Source organism: Chiloscyllium plagiosum, unplaced genomic scaffold (genome assembly GCF_037043375.1).
Source record: "Chiloscyllium plagiosum isolate Xiang-an unplaced genomic scaffold, Cpla_swu_hap1 HiC_scaffold_16, whole genome shotgun sequence".
Taxonomy (NCBI): Eukaryota; Metazoa; Chordata; class Chondrichthyes; order Orectolobiformes; family Hemiscylliidae; genus Chiloscyllium; species Chiloscyllium plagiosum.
This window is the reverse complement of record NW_028270154.1, coordinates 91967351-91981011: the sequence shown is the minus strand read 5'-3', so window position 1 is coordinate 91981011 and position 13661 is coordinate 91967351. Positions and strand designations below refer to the sequence as shown.

The 13661-nt window shown below is 41.4% G+C and overlaps 1 protein-coding gene across 7 annotated transcripts in view; it reads right to left on the bottom strand.

Moving 5' to 3' along the window:
- LOC122556864 (histone-lysine N-methyltransferase, H3 lysine-36 specific-like) overlaps window positions 1-13661 on the bottom strand; it is a 300867-nt gene that overhangs the window by 152914 nt on the left and 134292 nt on the right. For all 7 annotated transcript variants that reach the window (XR_015759842.1, XR_015759841.1, XR_015759843.1 and 4 more), the window contains one exon: window positions 826-947. Coding sequence is in view for 4 of the 7 variants with exons in the window: in XM_087995531.1 (XP_087851657.1) it covers window positions 826-947 (122 nt within the window). In the remaining 3 variants the exon portion in view is untranslated. The remainder of the gene's footprint in view (window positions 1-825; window positions 948-13661) is intronic.

Genomic DNA, 13661 nt, shown 5'->3' with positions numbered 1-13661 from the left:
AGACTATAACCTGGGTGTTGTGTGAGTTTTAACTTTGTACACCCCAGTTTAACACCAGCATCTCCAAATCATTACAGTTATATAGCATCTTTAATGTACTAAACTGTTCCAAGGCACTTCACAGCAATGTTATCAACAAACTTTGACACCAAGCTACATAGATGATATTAGAAATGTTGATGAACAGCACAGTCAAGAACATAAGTTTTAAGGAGTGGATTAAAGACAAAGAAAGAGAAAGCTAGACAGGTTTAAAGAGAAAATTTCAGAGCTTATGGTAATCATCTTGATCAGTAGGGAAATCAAGGGATACAGGGAAAATGCAAGCAAGAGGACTTGGGGAATGCCGAATCAGCCATGATTCTACTGAACAGTGAAGTAGTCTCAAGGGGCCAAATGGCCTACTCCTGTTCCCATTCCTTATGGTCATAACCAACCCTCAATTCATGCAAGTATGTTACACACATTTCCATGAGTTTTGATTCTGTTTGCTAACCTCTTTTGTACAATATTTTGAAACGTGTCAACTTAAAGGACATGAATGTAAAGTCTGAAGTAATTGAGGCCTGCAACTAACTTGCATTGAATATTGTGAAGGAGGAAAGCAGCAAGCTTGAGGCCAGCCATAGATATAGGTTTGTAACAACAGGAGAGGGCCATTGACACTGATACCAATGATAATGACCTCAATTCTTCATCTGTTTTCTGTTTCAGCCATCGATTCTGTACTTTTCCTGACTTCAATAACACAAAGCTCTGTACAAGGAATATCAATATTTGAAAACTACTCAAAAAAAACATACAAAGAATGGGACGACAACATACCTGATGTAACAGCTGAAGGCATGTTTTCAGTTTCTTTTTAGAGATAAATAACTGGTCATAATCTTCTGTTGATTCCAGCAGTTTTTTACTGGGTTTCCTTTGGCGTTTGCCTTCAGTAATAACTGCAATCATATAAATATGGATGGAAATTATACTTTATAGAATAATACATTAACACTTTTCATACTTTTAAAATTTGGGATATACTACTAAAAATGTTATTTTCAATGAGAGCAGTTAGCAACTGAAGAGGCCTGCAATTAAATTTTTGATCTGAGAGAATGAACAACATTAGTAGAACTCTTTGTTGTACTTTTCAATTGTTATTTTCTCTTTGCTATGAGATTTCCTCTGAATCTTATAATTTTTGTTATTTTGTTTTTAAGGCATTTTCTGTGGCAAGAAAATATATGTAGGTTCACTGAATTATTTCCACTATATTGTTAAATTGTAGTTGAAATGTCTATACTTAGTTAATCTTCCCTCTTTTCCACACTGATTTGCTCTGACTTCTGAACTATAAATCTTGATTATATATATTGATACAGAACAGCTTGCACTTAGCTGTAAGTTTCAAGTGGTGCTAAAAATACAGTAACAAAAGTGGGAAAAGGGCTTAATTTCCTCTTTTCTACAGAAAATCTTTGTACATTATTTAACATAATTTCTTCAAGTTCTTCTCGAGGCAAGTTCCATATTGTGACACTGTGCATTAAACATTACATTAGTGGTTTTCATTTAGAAGCATGAACCTAGTACTTATGTAGTATAGTATACAGCTCTTCATTCAAAGTTGCTTAGCTGGAAATACCTGCTTTGATTTTTCTTTTGCATTAAAGAGACAACTTAATTTGAATTACCAGATAATTCAACGTTACATGCAAAAAAAACTTGTAAGTAAATAACAAATGTTATTTCACCCTGTCTCTTAACATATGGAGAAAAATAAGAGATTATGACAAAAGACAGGGAAAATTGTTCCCAATAGGTGTCATTCACATTGCATCAATAACAACCATCACACAACTGAATAATAAGGATACATCTATTCTTCATGATCTGACGTAGTAATCAAGCAAGAATGTAACCATTGCACCTTGGTGTCCAATGACTTTATCAACACTGAATCCTCACTATCAACATCCTGGTGTGTTAACATTGACCAAAAACTGAATCAAATCAGCTAGATCACTCCTTTAGCTTTAGGTCAGAGGTTAGGAATTCTGCAGCAAATAAATCACCTTCTGTCTCTCCAACAGCTTTCTATCATCTACAAGGTCAGGTGTGAGATGAAATACTCTTCATTTGCCCTAAATGGGTGTAGATCCAACAACACTCAAGAAGCTTGACACCATCCGAGAGAATTCACCGATCTTGACTGGCACCTCATTTACAGCCTTCAAATGTTCATTCACGTTGCCACATCCACCGAAGCATAGTGGCAAAAGTGTATACCATCTACAATATAAACTGCAGGAACTTATCAAGGCTCCTTTGACAGCACCTTCAAAACCCATAACCCCTATCACTTAGGAGGACAAGGGGAACAGATTCATGGGAACAGCAGCTGCAAATTCTTCTCCAGATCACACACCATCCTGATTTGGAACTATATCATCATTCCTTCACTGTTGCTGGGTCAAAATCCTGGAAATCCCTCCCTAACAACACTGTGGGTATTCTATACCACAAGGACTGCAGCAATTCAAGAAGGCTGCTCACCTAGGGATGGGAATGCCAGCCTAATTAATGATTCCTATGTCCTATGCATGAATAAAGAAAAGTAATGGATTAATTCTAAATAGAATAAAAATCAAACAGAATTATCATTGAGCATAAACTCAATGAACAAGTCACTTAAAAGCATAAATACATGCATAGGTTAGAAGTTAGGTAGTCTTTAATAAGTAACTCACCTTTTTTCCACCCTCTCACAGACCTTTCTTTGTCCTTGTCCACCTAACCCTTGCTCAACACCTGTTAGATCTGTAAGATTTCCCAGTTCTGATGAAACGTCATCAACATCAAATATTATCTGTGATTCCCTTTCGAAAGATGCTGCCTGACCAGCTGAGTATTTCCAGCATTGTCTGTTCATGTTTCAGATTTCCATGCAGCATTTGGCTTCCAAAGTGAATCACCTCACACTTTTCCGCATTAAACTCCACTTGCCACATCTCAGCCCAGCTCTGCAGCTTATCTACGTCCCTCTGTAACCTGCAACATCCTTCAGCACCATCCATAACTCTACTGACCTTAGTGGCATCCGCAAATTTACTAACCCATCCTTCTACGCCCTCATCTGGGTCATTTATAGAAATGATAAACAGCAGTGGACCCAAAACAGATCCTTGCGATGCACCACTAGTAACTGAACTCCAGGATGAATATTTCCCATCAATAAGCACCCTCTGTCTTCTTACAACTAGCCAACATCTGAGCCAAACTGCTAAATCACCCTCAATCCCATGCCTCCGTATTTTCTGAAAAAGCCTACTGTGGAAACTTTATCAAACGCCTTACTGAAATCCATATATACCACATCAAACGCTTTACCCTCATCCACATGGTTGGTCACCTTCTCAAAGAACTCAATAAGGTTTGTGAGGCACAACCTACTCTTCACAAAACCATGTTGATTATCCCTATCAACTTATTTCTTTCTAGATGATTATAAATCCTATCTCTTATATCACTTTCCAACACTTTACCCAAAACTGAAGTTAAGTACGCTAGTGTATAATTAGCGAGGTTGTCTCTACTCCCCTTTTAAACAAGGGGTTAACATTTGCTATCCTCAGTCTTCTGGCACTATTCCCGTAGACAATGACGACAAAGATCAAAGCCAAATTTCCTCCCTGGCTTCCCAGAGAATCCTCGGATAAATCCCATCCGGCCCAGGGGATTTATTCTTTTTTTTTTTTAACACTTTCCAGAATTGCTAACACCTCCACCTTGTGAACCTTAATCACATTTAGTCTAGTAGCCTATATCGCAGTATTCTCCTCGACAACATTGTCTTTTTCCAATGTGAACACTGAGGAAAAGTATTCATTTAGCGCTTCCCCAATCACTTCTGACTCCATGCACAACTTCCCACTACTATGCTTGATTGGCCCTAATCTTTCTCTAGTCATTCTTTTATTCCTGACATGCCTATAGAAGTGGGTGAGTCTACAATTGTTGCAGGGAAGGTGCTCCAAGCCCTTACTACTCTGAGTAAAGTATTTATCTCTGACATCTGTCCGATATCTATCACCCTTCAAAGCTATGTCCCATCATGCGAGCCATCACCATCCGATGCAAAAGGCTCCCACTATCCACTCTATCTAACCCTCTGACCATCTTGTGTGCCTCTATTAAGTCACCTCTCAACCTTCTTCTCTCGAACGAAAACAACCTCAACTCCCTCAGCCTTTCCTCATCAGACCTTCCCTCCAGACTAGGCAACATCCTGGTAAATCTCCTCTGCACCCTTTCCAATGCTTCCACATCCTTCTTATAATGCGGTGACCCGAACTGTACGCAATACTCCAAGTGTGGCCGCACCAGAGTTTTGTACAGCTGCAACATGACCTCGCGGCTCTGAAACTCAATCCCTCTACCAATAAAAGCTAACACACCATATGCCTTCTTAACAACCCCATCAACCTGGGTGGCAACTTTCAGGGATCTGTGCACATGGACACTGAGATCTCTTTGCTCATCCACACTAACAAGAATCTTACCATTAGCCCAGTACTCTGCATTCCTGTTATTCCTTCCAAAGTGAATCACCTCACACTTTTCTGCATTAAACTCCATTTGCCACCTCTCAGCCCAGCTCTGCAGCTTATCTATGTCCCTCTGTAACCTGCGGCATCCTTTGGCACTATCCACAACTCCACCAACCTTAGTGTCATCTGCAAATTTACTAACCCATCCTTCTATGCTCTCATTCATGTCATTTATAAAAATGACATACAGCAATGGACACAAAATAGATCCTTGCGATACACCACTAGTAACTGAACTCCAGGATGAACATTTCCCATCAACAGCAACCCTCAGTTTTCTTTCAGTTAGTCAACTTCTGATCCAAACCGCTAAATAATTGTCAATCCCATGCCTCCATATTTTCTGCAATAGCCTACCATGGTAAACTTTATCAAATGCTTTACAAAAATCCATTTGCGCAACATCAACTGCTTTACCTTCAGCCACCTGCTTAGTCACCTTCTCAAAAGAACTCAATACATTTTGTGAGGCATGACCTGCCCCTCACAAAACCACGTTGACTATCCCTAATCAAATTATTCCTTTCTAGACTATTATAAATCCTATCTCTTATAATCCTTTCCAACACCTAACCCACAACCAAAGTAAGGCTCACTGGTCTATAATTACCAGGGTTGTCTCTACCCTCCTCCTTGAACAAGGGGTCATCTGCTATCGGCCATTCTTCTGGCACTCTTCCTGGAGACAATGACGACATAAAGATCAAAGCCAAAAGCTCTGTAGTGTCCTCCCTAGCTTCCTGGAGAATCCTAGGATAAATCCCATCCGGCCCAGGCAATTTATCTATTTTCATACTTCCCAGAATTGCTAACACCTCCTCCCTATGAACCTCAATCCGGTCCAGCCTCAGTATTCTCCTCAACAACACTGTGTTATTCCTGTATGAATACTGACAAAAAATATTCATTTAGCGCTTCCCCTATCTCCTTTTACTATGTGCACAACTTCCCAACTTCCTTGACTGGCCCTAATCTTACTCGTCATTCTTTTATTCCTAGGCGCAAGTGAAGACTGCAAATGCTGGAGATCAGAGTCTAGATTAAAGTGGTGCTGGAAAAGCACAGCAGGTCAGGCAGCATCCGAGGAGCAGGATATTTCGGGCAAAAGTCCTTCATCAGAAATGACTAAATGATGAAGGGCTTTTGCCCGAAACGTCGATTTTCCTGCCCCTCGGATGCTGCCTGACCTGCTGTGCTTTTCCAGCACCACTCTAATCTAGATTCTTTTATTCCTGACATATCTATAGAAAGCTTTAGGGTTTTCCTTGAACCTACCTGCAAAAGACTTCTCATGTCCCCTCCTGGGTCTTCCTTGCTTTCTCTTTTGGTCCTTCCTGGGTAACTTGTAACTCTCAAGAGTGGGATCAATGAAGTCACTGTGCAAGAGAGCCTCCTAGCTGAAGCCCAACTGGACTTCAAATGACTTGGTCATGAGAAAACGTGACAAGTGAAGCATATGAGCTGGAGTGTATTCCGATTGAAGTGGACATCCCCGCCAATCCAACTGAGCTTGGGGAACACCATTCTAGCGAAGACAATTACATAGCCTCACTCAGGATAAATCCTGAAGAGAGGGACTCTAGGGTCAGCCCACAGCAAAACCCCAAGACAAAGCCAAGCCTTGGCTAAACAGTTAAAATTTTCTTCAGGATTCGAGCCAGCAAGCCATTGTAGTTGCTGCAGGTATGCAGACTCAAACAACAACAGAGTTCCACTAGCCCAAAACTGACAAACAGAACTCATACACTAGTATCCAGGAGTGTGTACACCTCGAAATTCCACCTACATATGGTTGGAACAGTTAAATTGCTTGACAACATCAAAATCATAAACTATTAAAATAAACATCTGGTTAAATGGTCACCTGGTTGTAATGGAGGTCAATACCGACGTAGCCATTTCAGCGATTGCAGAACCAGTCTTCAACAACATTTGCTCTGAACTTCAACCCTTAAGTTTCCACAAACCTCACCTAGACTGACAACCAATACTGGGGAACATTTATAGATTAAGGTTACAACTTTGGTTCCGGCCTCTTATGAGAAGCAGTTGGCTCAGTTTCCACTGATTGTAGTATAAGGCTTGGGCCCAATCTTGATGGGACAAAATTGGCTAAGAAAGATTCACCTAGATTGGCTGAACAGTTTTCAATTCGAAATTGTTGCCTGAGTGAAGTCCTAATTAAATACCCTAAGGTTTTTTAGGAAGGTTTAGGGACTATCAAAAGGAGCCAAGACCACCTTGCATGTTAGCCAGGAAGCAATTCTATGATTCTGCAAGGCCTGCCCAGTGGCATTTGCCTGATAGGCAAAAGTAGAGGCAGAAATTGGAAGTCTGGAAAGCAAAGGAATCATCAAACCAATTCACTTTGTGAATTGGGCAGGACCAGTCATACCGATTATGAAGCCAGATGGGTTAGTTTGTATTCAAACTGCTTTTTGCAGCTAGGTAAATACTGAATCCTTCATATAACGCATTTAAAGGCAAAGCTGGTAGAAGGGCTGTCCCTTACAAAGCTGGACATGAGTCATGAATACTTGCAATTGCAGTGAGAAGAGATTTTCAAAAAGTATGCTACAATTAATACCCATAAGAGTTTATACCGATATACGAGACTGCCATTTGGGATATCATCAGCCTTTGTAACTTTTCAGCAGAAATAGAGAACATTTTACAAGGCCTATCGCACCTCCCCTCCCCCCCCAACCAGGGATGACAATTAATCTAGATGAATTGCTATAATAGGGAAGACCATTAAGAAGCACTTAGAGAACTTCGACATGGTCCTTAGATGTTTCTCTCAGGCAGGTGAATGCCTTAGAAAGAAAAACTATGCTCCAGAGATCCCAAGTGTCCTACTTGGGCTACAGAGTGACAAAACTGACTTACACCTGTAGGAAGATAAAGTGAGGACAATCAAAGGCGCCACAGCTCCTACGTCTGTACTGGAGCTTAGGTCTTTCCTTGGGCTGGTGTATTATTACAGAAACTTCATACATAACCTGGCCTCCACACTGTCACCTTTGCATCAACTCTTAAAGTGGCAGCTGTGGAAATAGTTACACAGGCAAGCCATGGCTTTCAGGGAAGTAAAGAAACTGTTATCATACTCTAAGGTGTTGGCCCCAACTATGATCCCAAGCGAGATCTGGTACTGATGCGCGATGCCTCCCTGTACGGCATCAGGGTAATATTAGCTCATAGTTGGCTAATGGAGAGGAAAAATCTTCTAGGAGAAAGTGAGGACTGCAGATGCTGGAGATCAGAGCTGAAAATGTGTAGCAAGTCAGGCAGCCTCCAAGGAGCAGGAGAATCGACGTTTCGGGCATGAGCCCTTCCTGAAGAAGGGCTCATGCCCGAAACATTGATTCTCCTGCTCCTTGGATGCTGCCTGACCTGCTGTGCTTTTCCAGCAACACATTTTCAGCTCAGTAATGGAGAGGAAAGCCAATAGCGTATGTATCCAGGATTTTAGCTAATGCAAAGCGTAAATACACCCAGATAGAAAGGGAAGGTTTGGCGGCCACATTTCGAGTCAGCAAGTTCCACCAATGATGTCAGAGGTAGTTTCTTTACTTAGAGAGTAGTTAGGGTATGGAATACTTTGCCTACATCGGTAGTAGATTCGCCAAGTTTAAGTGCATTTAAGTCGTCATTGGACAGGCAAATGGAAGTACATGGAATAGTGTAAGTGGGATGGGTTCAGATTAGTATGACAGGGCGGCGCAACATCGAGAGCCGAAGGGCCTGTACTGCGCTGTAATGTTCTATGTTCTAATACCTTTGCAGATGCAAATTTCTAATAATAACTCACCACAAATCCCTGCTCAGTCTACTTAAAGTGGACAAGACAGTGCCCACTATAGGTCCAGGCCGAATTTGGCAGTGCACTCTAATATTAAAGTACATATCATTACAAGTTGGAACACTGTTTGGAAGGCCAAGTAGCAAATGTGGATGCATTGAGCTGACCCCCACTGGCAGATACATCATCTGTGGTACAGGCATGGAAGTATCCATGGAGGTTTTAAATTTTCTGGACACACTACCAGTCAAAGCTGACAATATCAGACTTTGAATGCAGGAAGATCCAGTCCTGTCAAAACTGGAGCAGCTGGCAAGGATGGGGATACCAAAGGGTCATCATAACCAGAATTGAAATCTTTTTAACCCGGACAGACAAGATCATAGCTGGCCTGCGTATCATTATGAAGAGCAAGAGTGATTGCCCTGAGCAAAGGTGGCTGGCACATACTGGCTGAGCTCCACTAGGGTCATCCAGTAGTTTCCAAAATGAAGATGCTGGTGAGAAGTTATGTTGGTGGCCAGGATTGGATGCAAACATAGCCACATTGTTGCGGCAGTGCCCAGAGTCAACAAGGGCAAATATTACAGCCAGCAGCTCATCCACATTTGTGGAAATGGCTGGGTAAACCCTGGACTTGGTTATATGTCAGTTATGCTGGCCCTTTCATAGGCTCAATGTTCTTATTTATTGTGGACACTCACTCATAGTGGCTGGACGTGGATAGAGGTCATTCGTCAAACACAGGAACAACAATAGAAAAACTGTGTGCAACTTTTGCAATACACAGACTCCCAGAAGTGTTTGTCACTGATTACGGGCCATCTTTTACCAGCGGGGAATTCTGAATATTTCCTAAAGTCGAATCATATTCAACATGATTTCCTCCGGGTGCTCCGGTTTCCTCCCACAGTCCAAAGATGTGCAGGTCAGGTGAATTGGCCATGCTAAATTGCCCGTAGTGTTAGGTTAGAGGTATGGGTGGGTTGCGCTTCAACGGGGCGGTGTGGACCTGTTGGGCCGAAGGGCCTGTTTCCACACTAAGTAATCTAATCTAATCTAAACATACAAGAACAGCTCCATAACATTCATCATTCAATGGTCTGGTAGAAACAGCACTCTAAACTTTGAAGACAGGGTTAAAGAAATACCCTACAACTTCACTAGATACCAAACTGTCCCATTCCTATTTGATTATAGGACTATCCCTTGTGCAACTACATAGATAGCTCCAGCAGAGTTAGTGGGGGATGACTCCATACCATGTCTGACCTTTCTGGACTGGGGTGGGCATGGGCGATTTGAAACAGCATCAGGAATGTCAATGCCAGGTGTAAGACTTCGCTAAGCGAAAGAAGCAATTTAGTTCAGAGGGTGAAGTTTGACATAGGAACCACGGGAATGGCCTTGCATGGATAAGAAGCATGGTTGACGTGAGGTCAAGTCCAGTAACTTGTAAAGTTCCGACAGACCATATGAAAGTTTCAAACTCGCAAAACGTGTCCAGCTCCTCAATAACCTTTCCAACTGTTCCAGAACCCATGGGTTCTCCGCCTCCATCAGGCACTGAAGATACTTCAGAATCGGAGATGAACACAACCGCTTTTCGCCTTTGCTGGCTGAAGAGGAGAATGAATTTCTTCTGAGATGCTCCAGGCGCAAGAGGTGAACTACTGTGCGTTACATGCCAACTGTATCAGAGGCAGAATTGGAAAATGTAACCCACGTGCTAAAAGGAGGGGTTAATAAAAAAAAGTATTGGCCTCTGGAGGGAGGGAAAGTGATTGTAATGAGGTCAGCCAGGTGGACCTCAAAATATGAATTCCCTGATTGGGTCTGTTCATCTTGTCCAATCAGGGAGTCCTGTAAATAAAGGGTGACTTGGTGACGGGATACCAGCCTTTATGGAGTTATTTCAACAGCTTTCTCAATTCTAACCTTCCTTTCCTCTTCCAAAGCGCTGTCATTCCTCAAGGCAGTGCTAACTCGATGTCCGTTTATATCTCTGGTTTAGTATCAAATTAGCTTTCAAAGTGACAAATACCATCCCATAGCTGCATTGTTCCTGGGTGGTCTCGAACCACCAATCTTCCAGTTAACAGCCGAACACGTTGACTCACTGTGCCACAGAGATGCTATGGTAAGCCAGAACAACTCCAGATTCGACTCAGAACAAATGAGGCTCATTGCCTGGGTTTGGGTCTCACCTGTTCTAGAGGTGTGTAATAACATATCTTAACAGGTTATTTAGGAAACATCTATAAATCATTATTTACGAAAAAAAGAGGTTCTTAAGAGGATCTTGTGGCATAGCAAAAGTGTCCCTACCTCTGGGCCAGAACAGCATAGGAGGTTAAGAGACAACCTGATAGAAGTTTACAAAATAATGAGAGGTACAGATAGAGTTAATGGTAGTTGTCTTTTCACTAGGATGGGGGATTTCAAGACTAGGGGGCACATTTTTAAGGTGAGAGGACAGAGACTTAAAAAAGATATGAGGCAAATTTTTTACACAGAAGCCGGTTCGCGTGTGGAATGAACTTCCTGAGCAAGTGGTGGATACAGGTACAATTACAACATTTAAAAGATATTTGGACAGAGACATGAACAGGAAAGGTTTGGAGGGATATGGGCCCGGAGCAGGCAAGTGGGACTAGTTTAGTTTGGGATTATGTTCAGCATGGACTGGTCGGACCAAAGGGTCTGTTTCCATGCTCTATGACTCTATGACTATGACTGTGTGTGTTACAACACATCTGAACAGGTTCATTTAAAAAACGAGCTGCTTTCTTGGTTATGGTTCTTTTGTACATTGGTACATCCCTCCCTCAAGGCCAGAAGTTCTGGGTTCAAGTTCCACTTGTCTTGAGGGTACTTTAGAAGACATCTTAGCAGGTTATTTAAAATAAGAAAGAAAATGGGATGTTGGGTGATACATTCAAAGAGAACTGGGTTCTACCAAAGAATCATTGGAAAAACTGGGATTTAAAAGATTTCCTCACCTGCAACACACCAGAGAGACAGCAGAAGAAAACTGAGCAAGAGAGAAGCATGTATTATCCACAAACTAAACAGGAGACCAGTGCTGGACTTACTTTCATATTTAATCTGTCTATGTTGTACAAGAAGATAAGTTTCTGTATATTAAATATGGAATAAATACCTAACAAGATAGGCCACGTTAGCTACTTGCTTAGTTAGGTAATTGAGTGATCCAGTAGTTTGTTATGAACTAAGCCAGACCACTCAAAACATTCTTAAGCAGGCAGCTCCAGACTATAACTTTGCAATTTGTTTCAGTAAGCGCACAGAGAAAATTATCTGGATTAAGTTAGCTAGGCTGACTACCAGATTTTAAAACAAACATTTATTCACAAAATTACACAATGAAACACAAAGAACAGAATAAAGATCCCCTACAGAATTCAACCTATCCAACAAGACTTAATTATGCTGTTCCGAATAATCGCAACAGCCCCAATAAGTGAACTCCCATTAAAACCCAATATAAATGGGTTTTTTGCTGCCTCATTAAACATATGGATGTCAGTCTACCAAGTATTCCTTATCCTTCTCGAACTGTCTACAGCCATTGGCACAGCTCACTACACCATTCCCAAACCCCTTTCTACTGCTGTCATCTGGTTTTGTTTTTAAATTTTGTGTTACTTTTACATGTGGGATGTGGGTGTCACAGGTCAAGCCAGTGTGCGTTGCTAGCTGCCTTTGAGAACGTGGTGTTGAGCTGTCTTCCTGAACTGCCGCAGACCTTGTAGTGTAAATATTTCTATAGAGCTATTATGAGGTTTCACAATTTTGAACTCTCAATAGTGAAACAACAGCAATATAGCTGCATGGCAGGATGGTGTGTGGTTTGGAAGGCAATTTACCAGGCGAGGTGTTCCCACCTAATGTTGTCCTTGTCCTTTAAAGGTGGTTGCAATCATAGGTTTGAATGGTGCTGTTAAAGAAGGCTTGACAGATTGCTGCAAAGCATCTTGCAGATCTTAAATACTACTGCCACTGTATGTTGGTGATGAAGAGAGTGGAGTGTTGAAGGTGGTGACTGGGGTGCCAATCAAGTTAAGTTGGTTTAATATGGACAGCATTCCATCATAGTCCTGATTTGTGCCTTGTCAATGTTGGACTGGCTTTGGGTATTAGATGAATTACTCACTGCGAAATTTCTCATCTCTGACCTGCTCTTGTAGCCACAGTATTCATATGGCTGATTCAGTTTGATTTTTAGTCAATGGTAACCTCTTGATGTTGAGAGTGGGAGATTCAACAATGGTAATGCCACTGAATGTCAAGAAGGGATTGTCAGATTCTTTCTTGTTATCAATTGAATCATATCCACAATATCACTTAAAATGATTTATTTAGACTATTCCCAGTCTGTTACCTCTTAAGATGATGGATTTGACTTGCTCACCTCCAAAGTCTCATCTCCCCACTGATGTTGTTCCTCAGTGATATTGTTTGAAATAATGTTAGATTTTACATGTACACTAATGACACTGACCTCAACCTCACGATGACGTCTCACAACTCCCCCATCGTGCTAAATTACCAAACTGCTAACTCAACACCCAGCATTGGATAAGCAGGAATTTACTACAATCAAACTATAGGAATACTGATGGATACTTTTACTTCTAATTATAGGACCCTTTCCCTCACTTCTAATTCCACCTAACAGTCTGATATTAAACCAGTCTGCTTCCAGCTTTGGTGTCATATTTGACTGAAATAGCTACCATCATAAAGAGCAACGATTTGCATCTCCTTAACATCGTCCAACTTTGGCCAGATATTATTCATCTTTGCTTAAACCTTCATTCACACCACTGATACTTCCAGCACCCTCATGCTGCTCTCCCACTTTCTATCCTTTGTATATATAAGGTAATCCAAACATCTGCCAAAACCCAGAGCAAATTCTGTTCATTGATCTCCCTAGGTTCAATGACCTATATCAGTCAATCAAGCAAAGCCTGAATTTTAAAATTCTCATCCTTATTTTCAAATCCCTCTGTGACCACACATTCTATCCCTTCAATCTCCTTCAGGCCTACTCCTCTACTTCGTACCTCTCAGCATTTTAGCTTAAAGTTGCTCCATCATTGATGTGGTTGCCTTACCATAGGCTCTGGAATATGCTGCCTACATCTCTTTCTGGAACTCTACCTCACTTTTCTCCTCTCAATACTCCATAAAATCTACTTCCTTGACCAAGCTTTCGATCACATTAT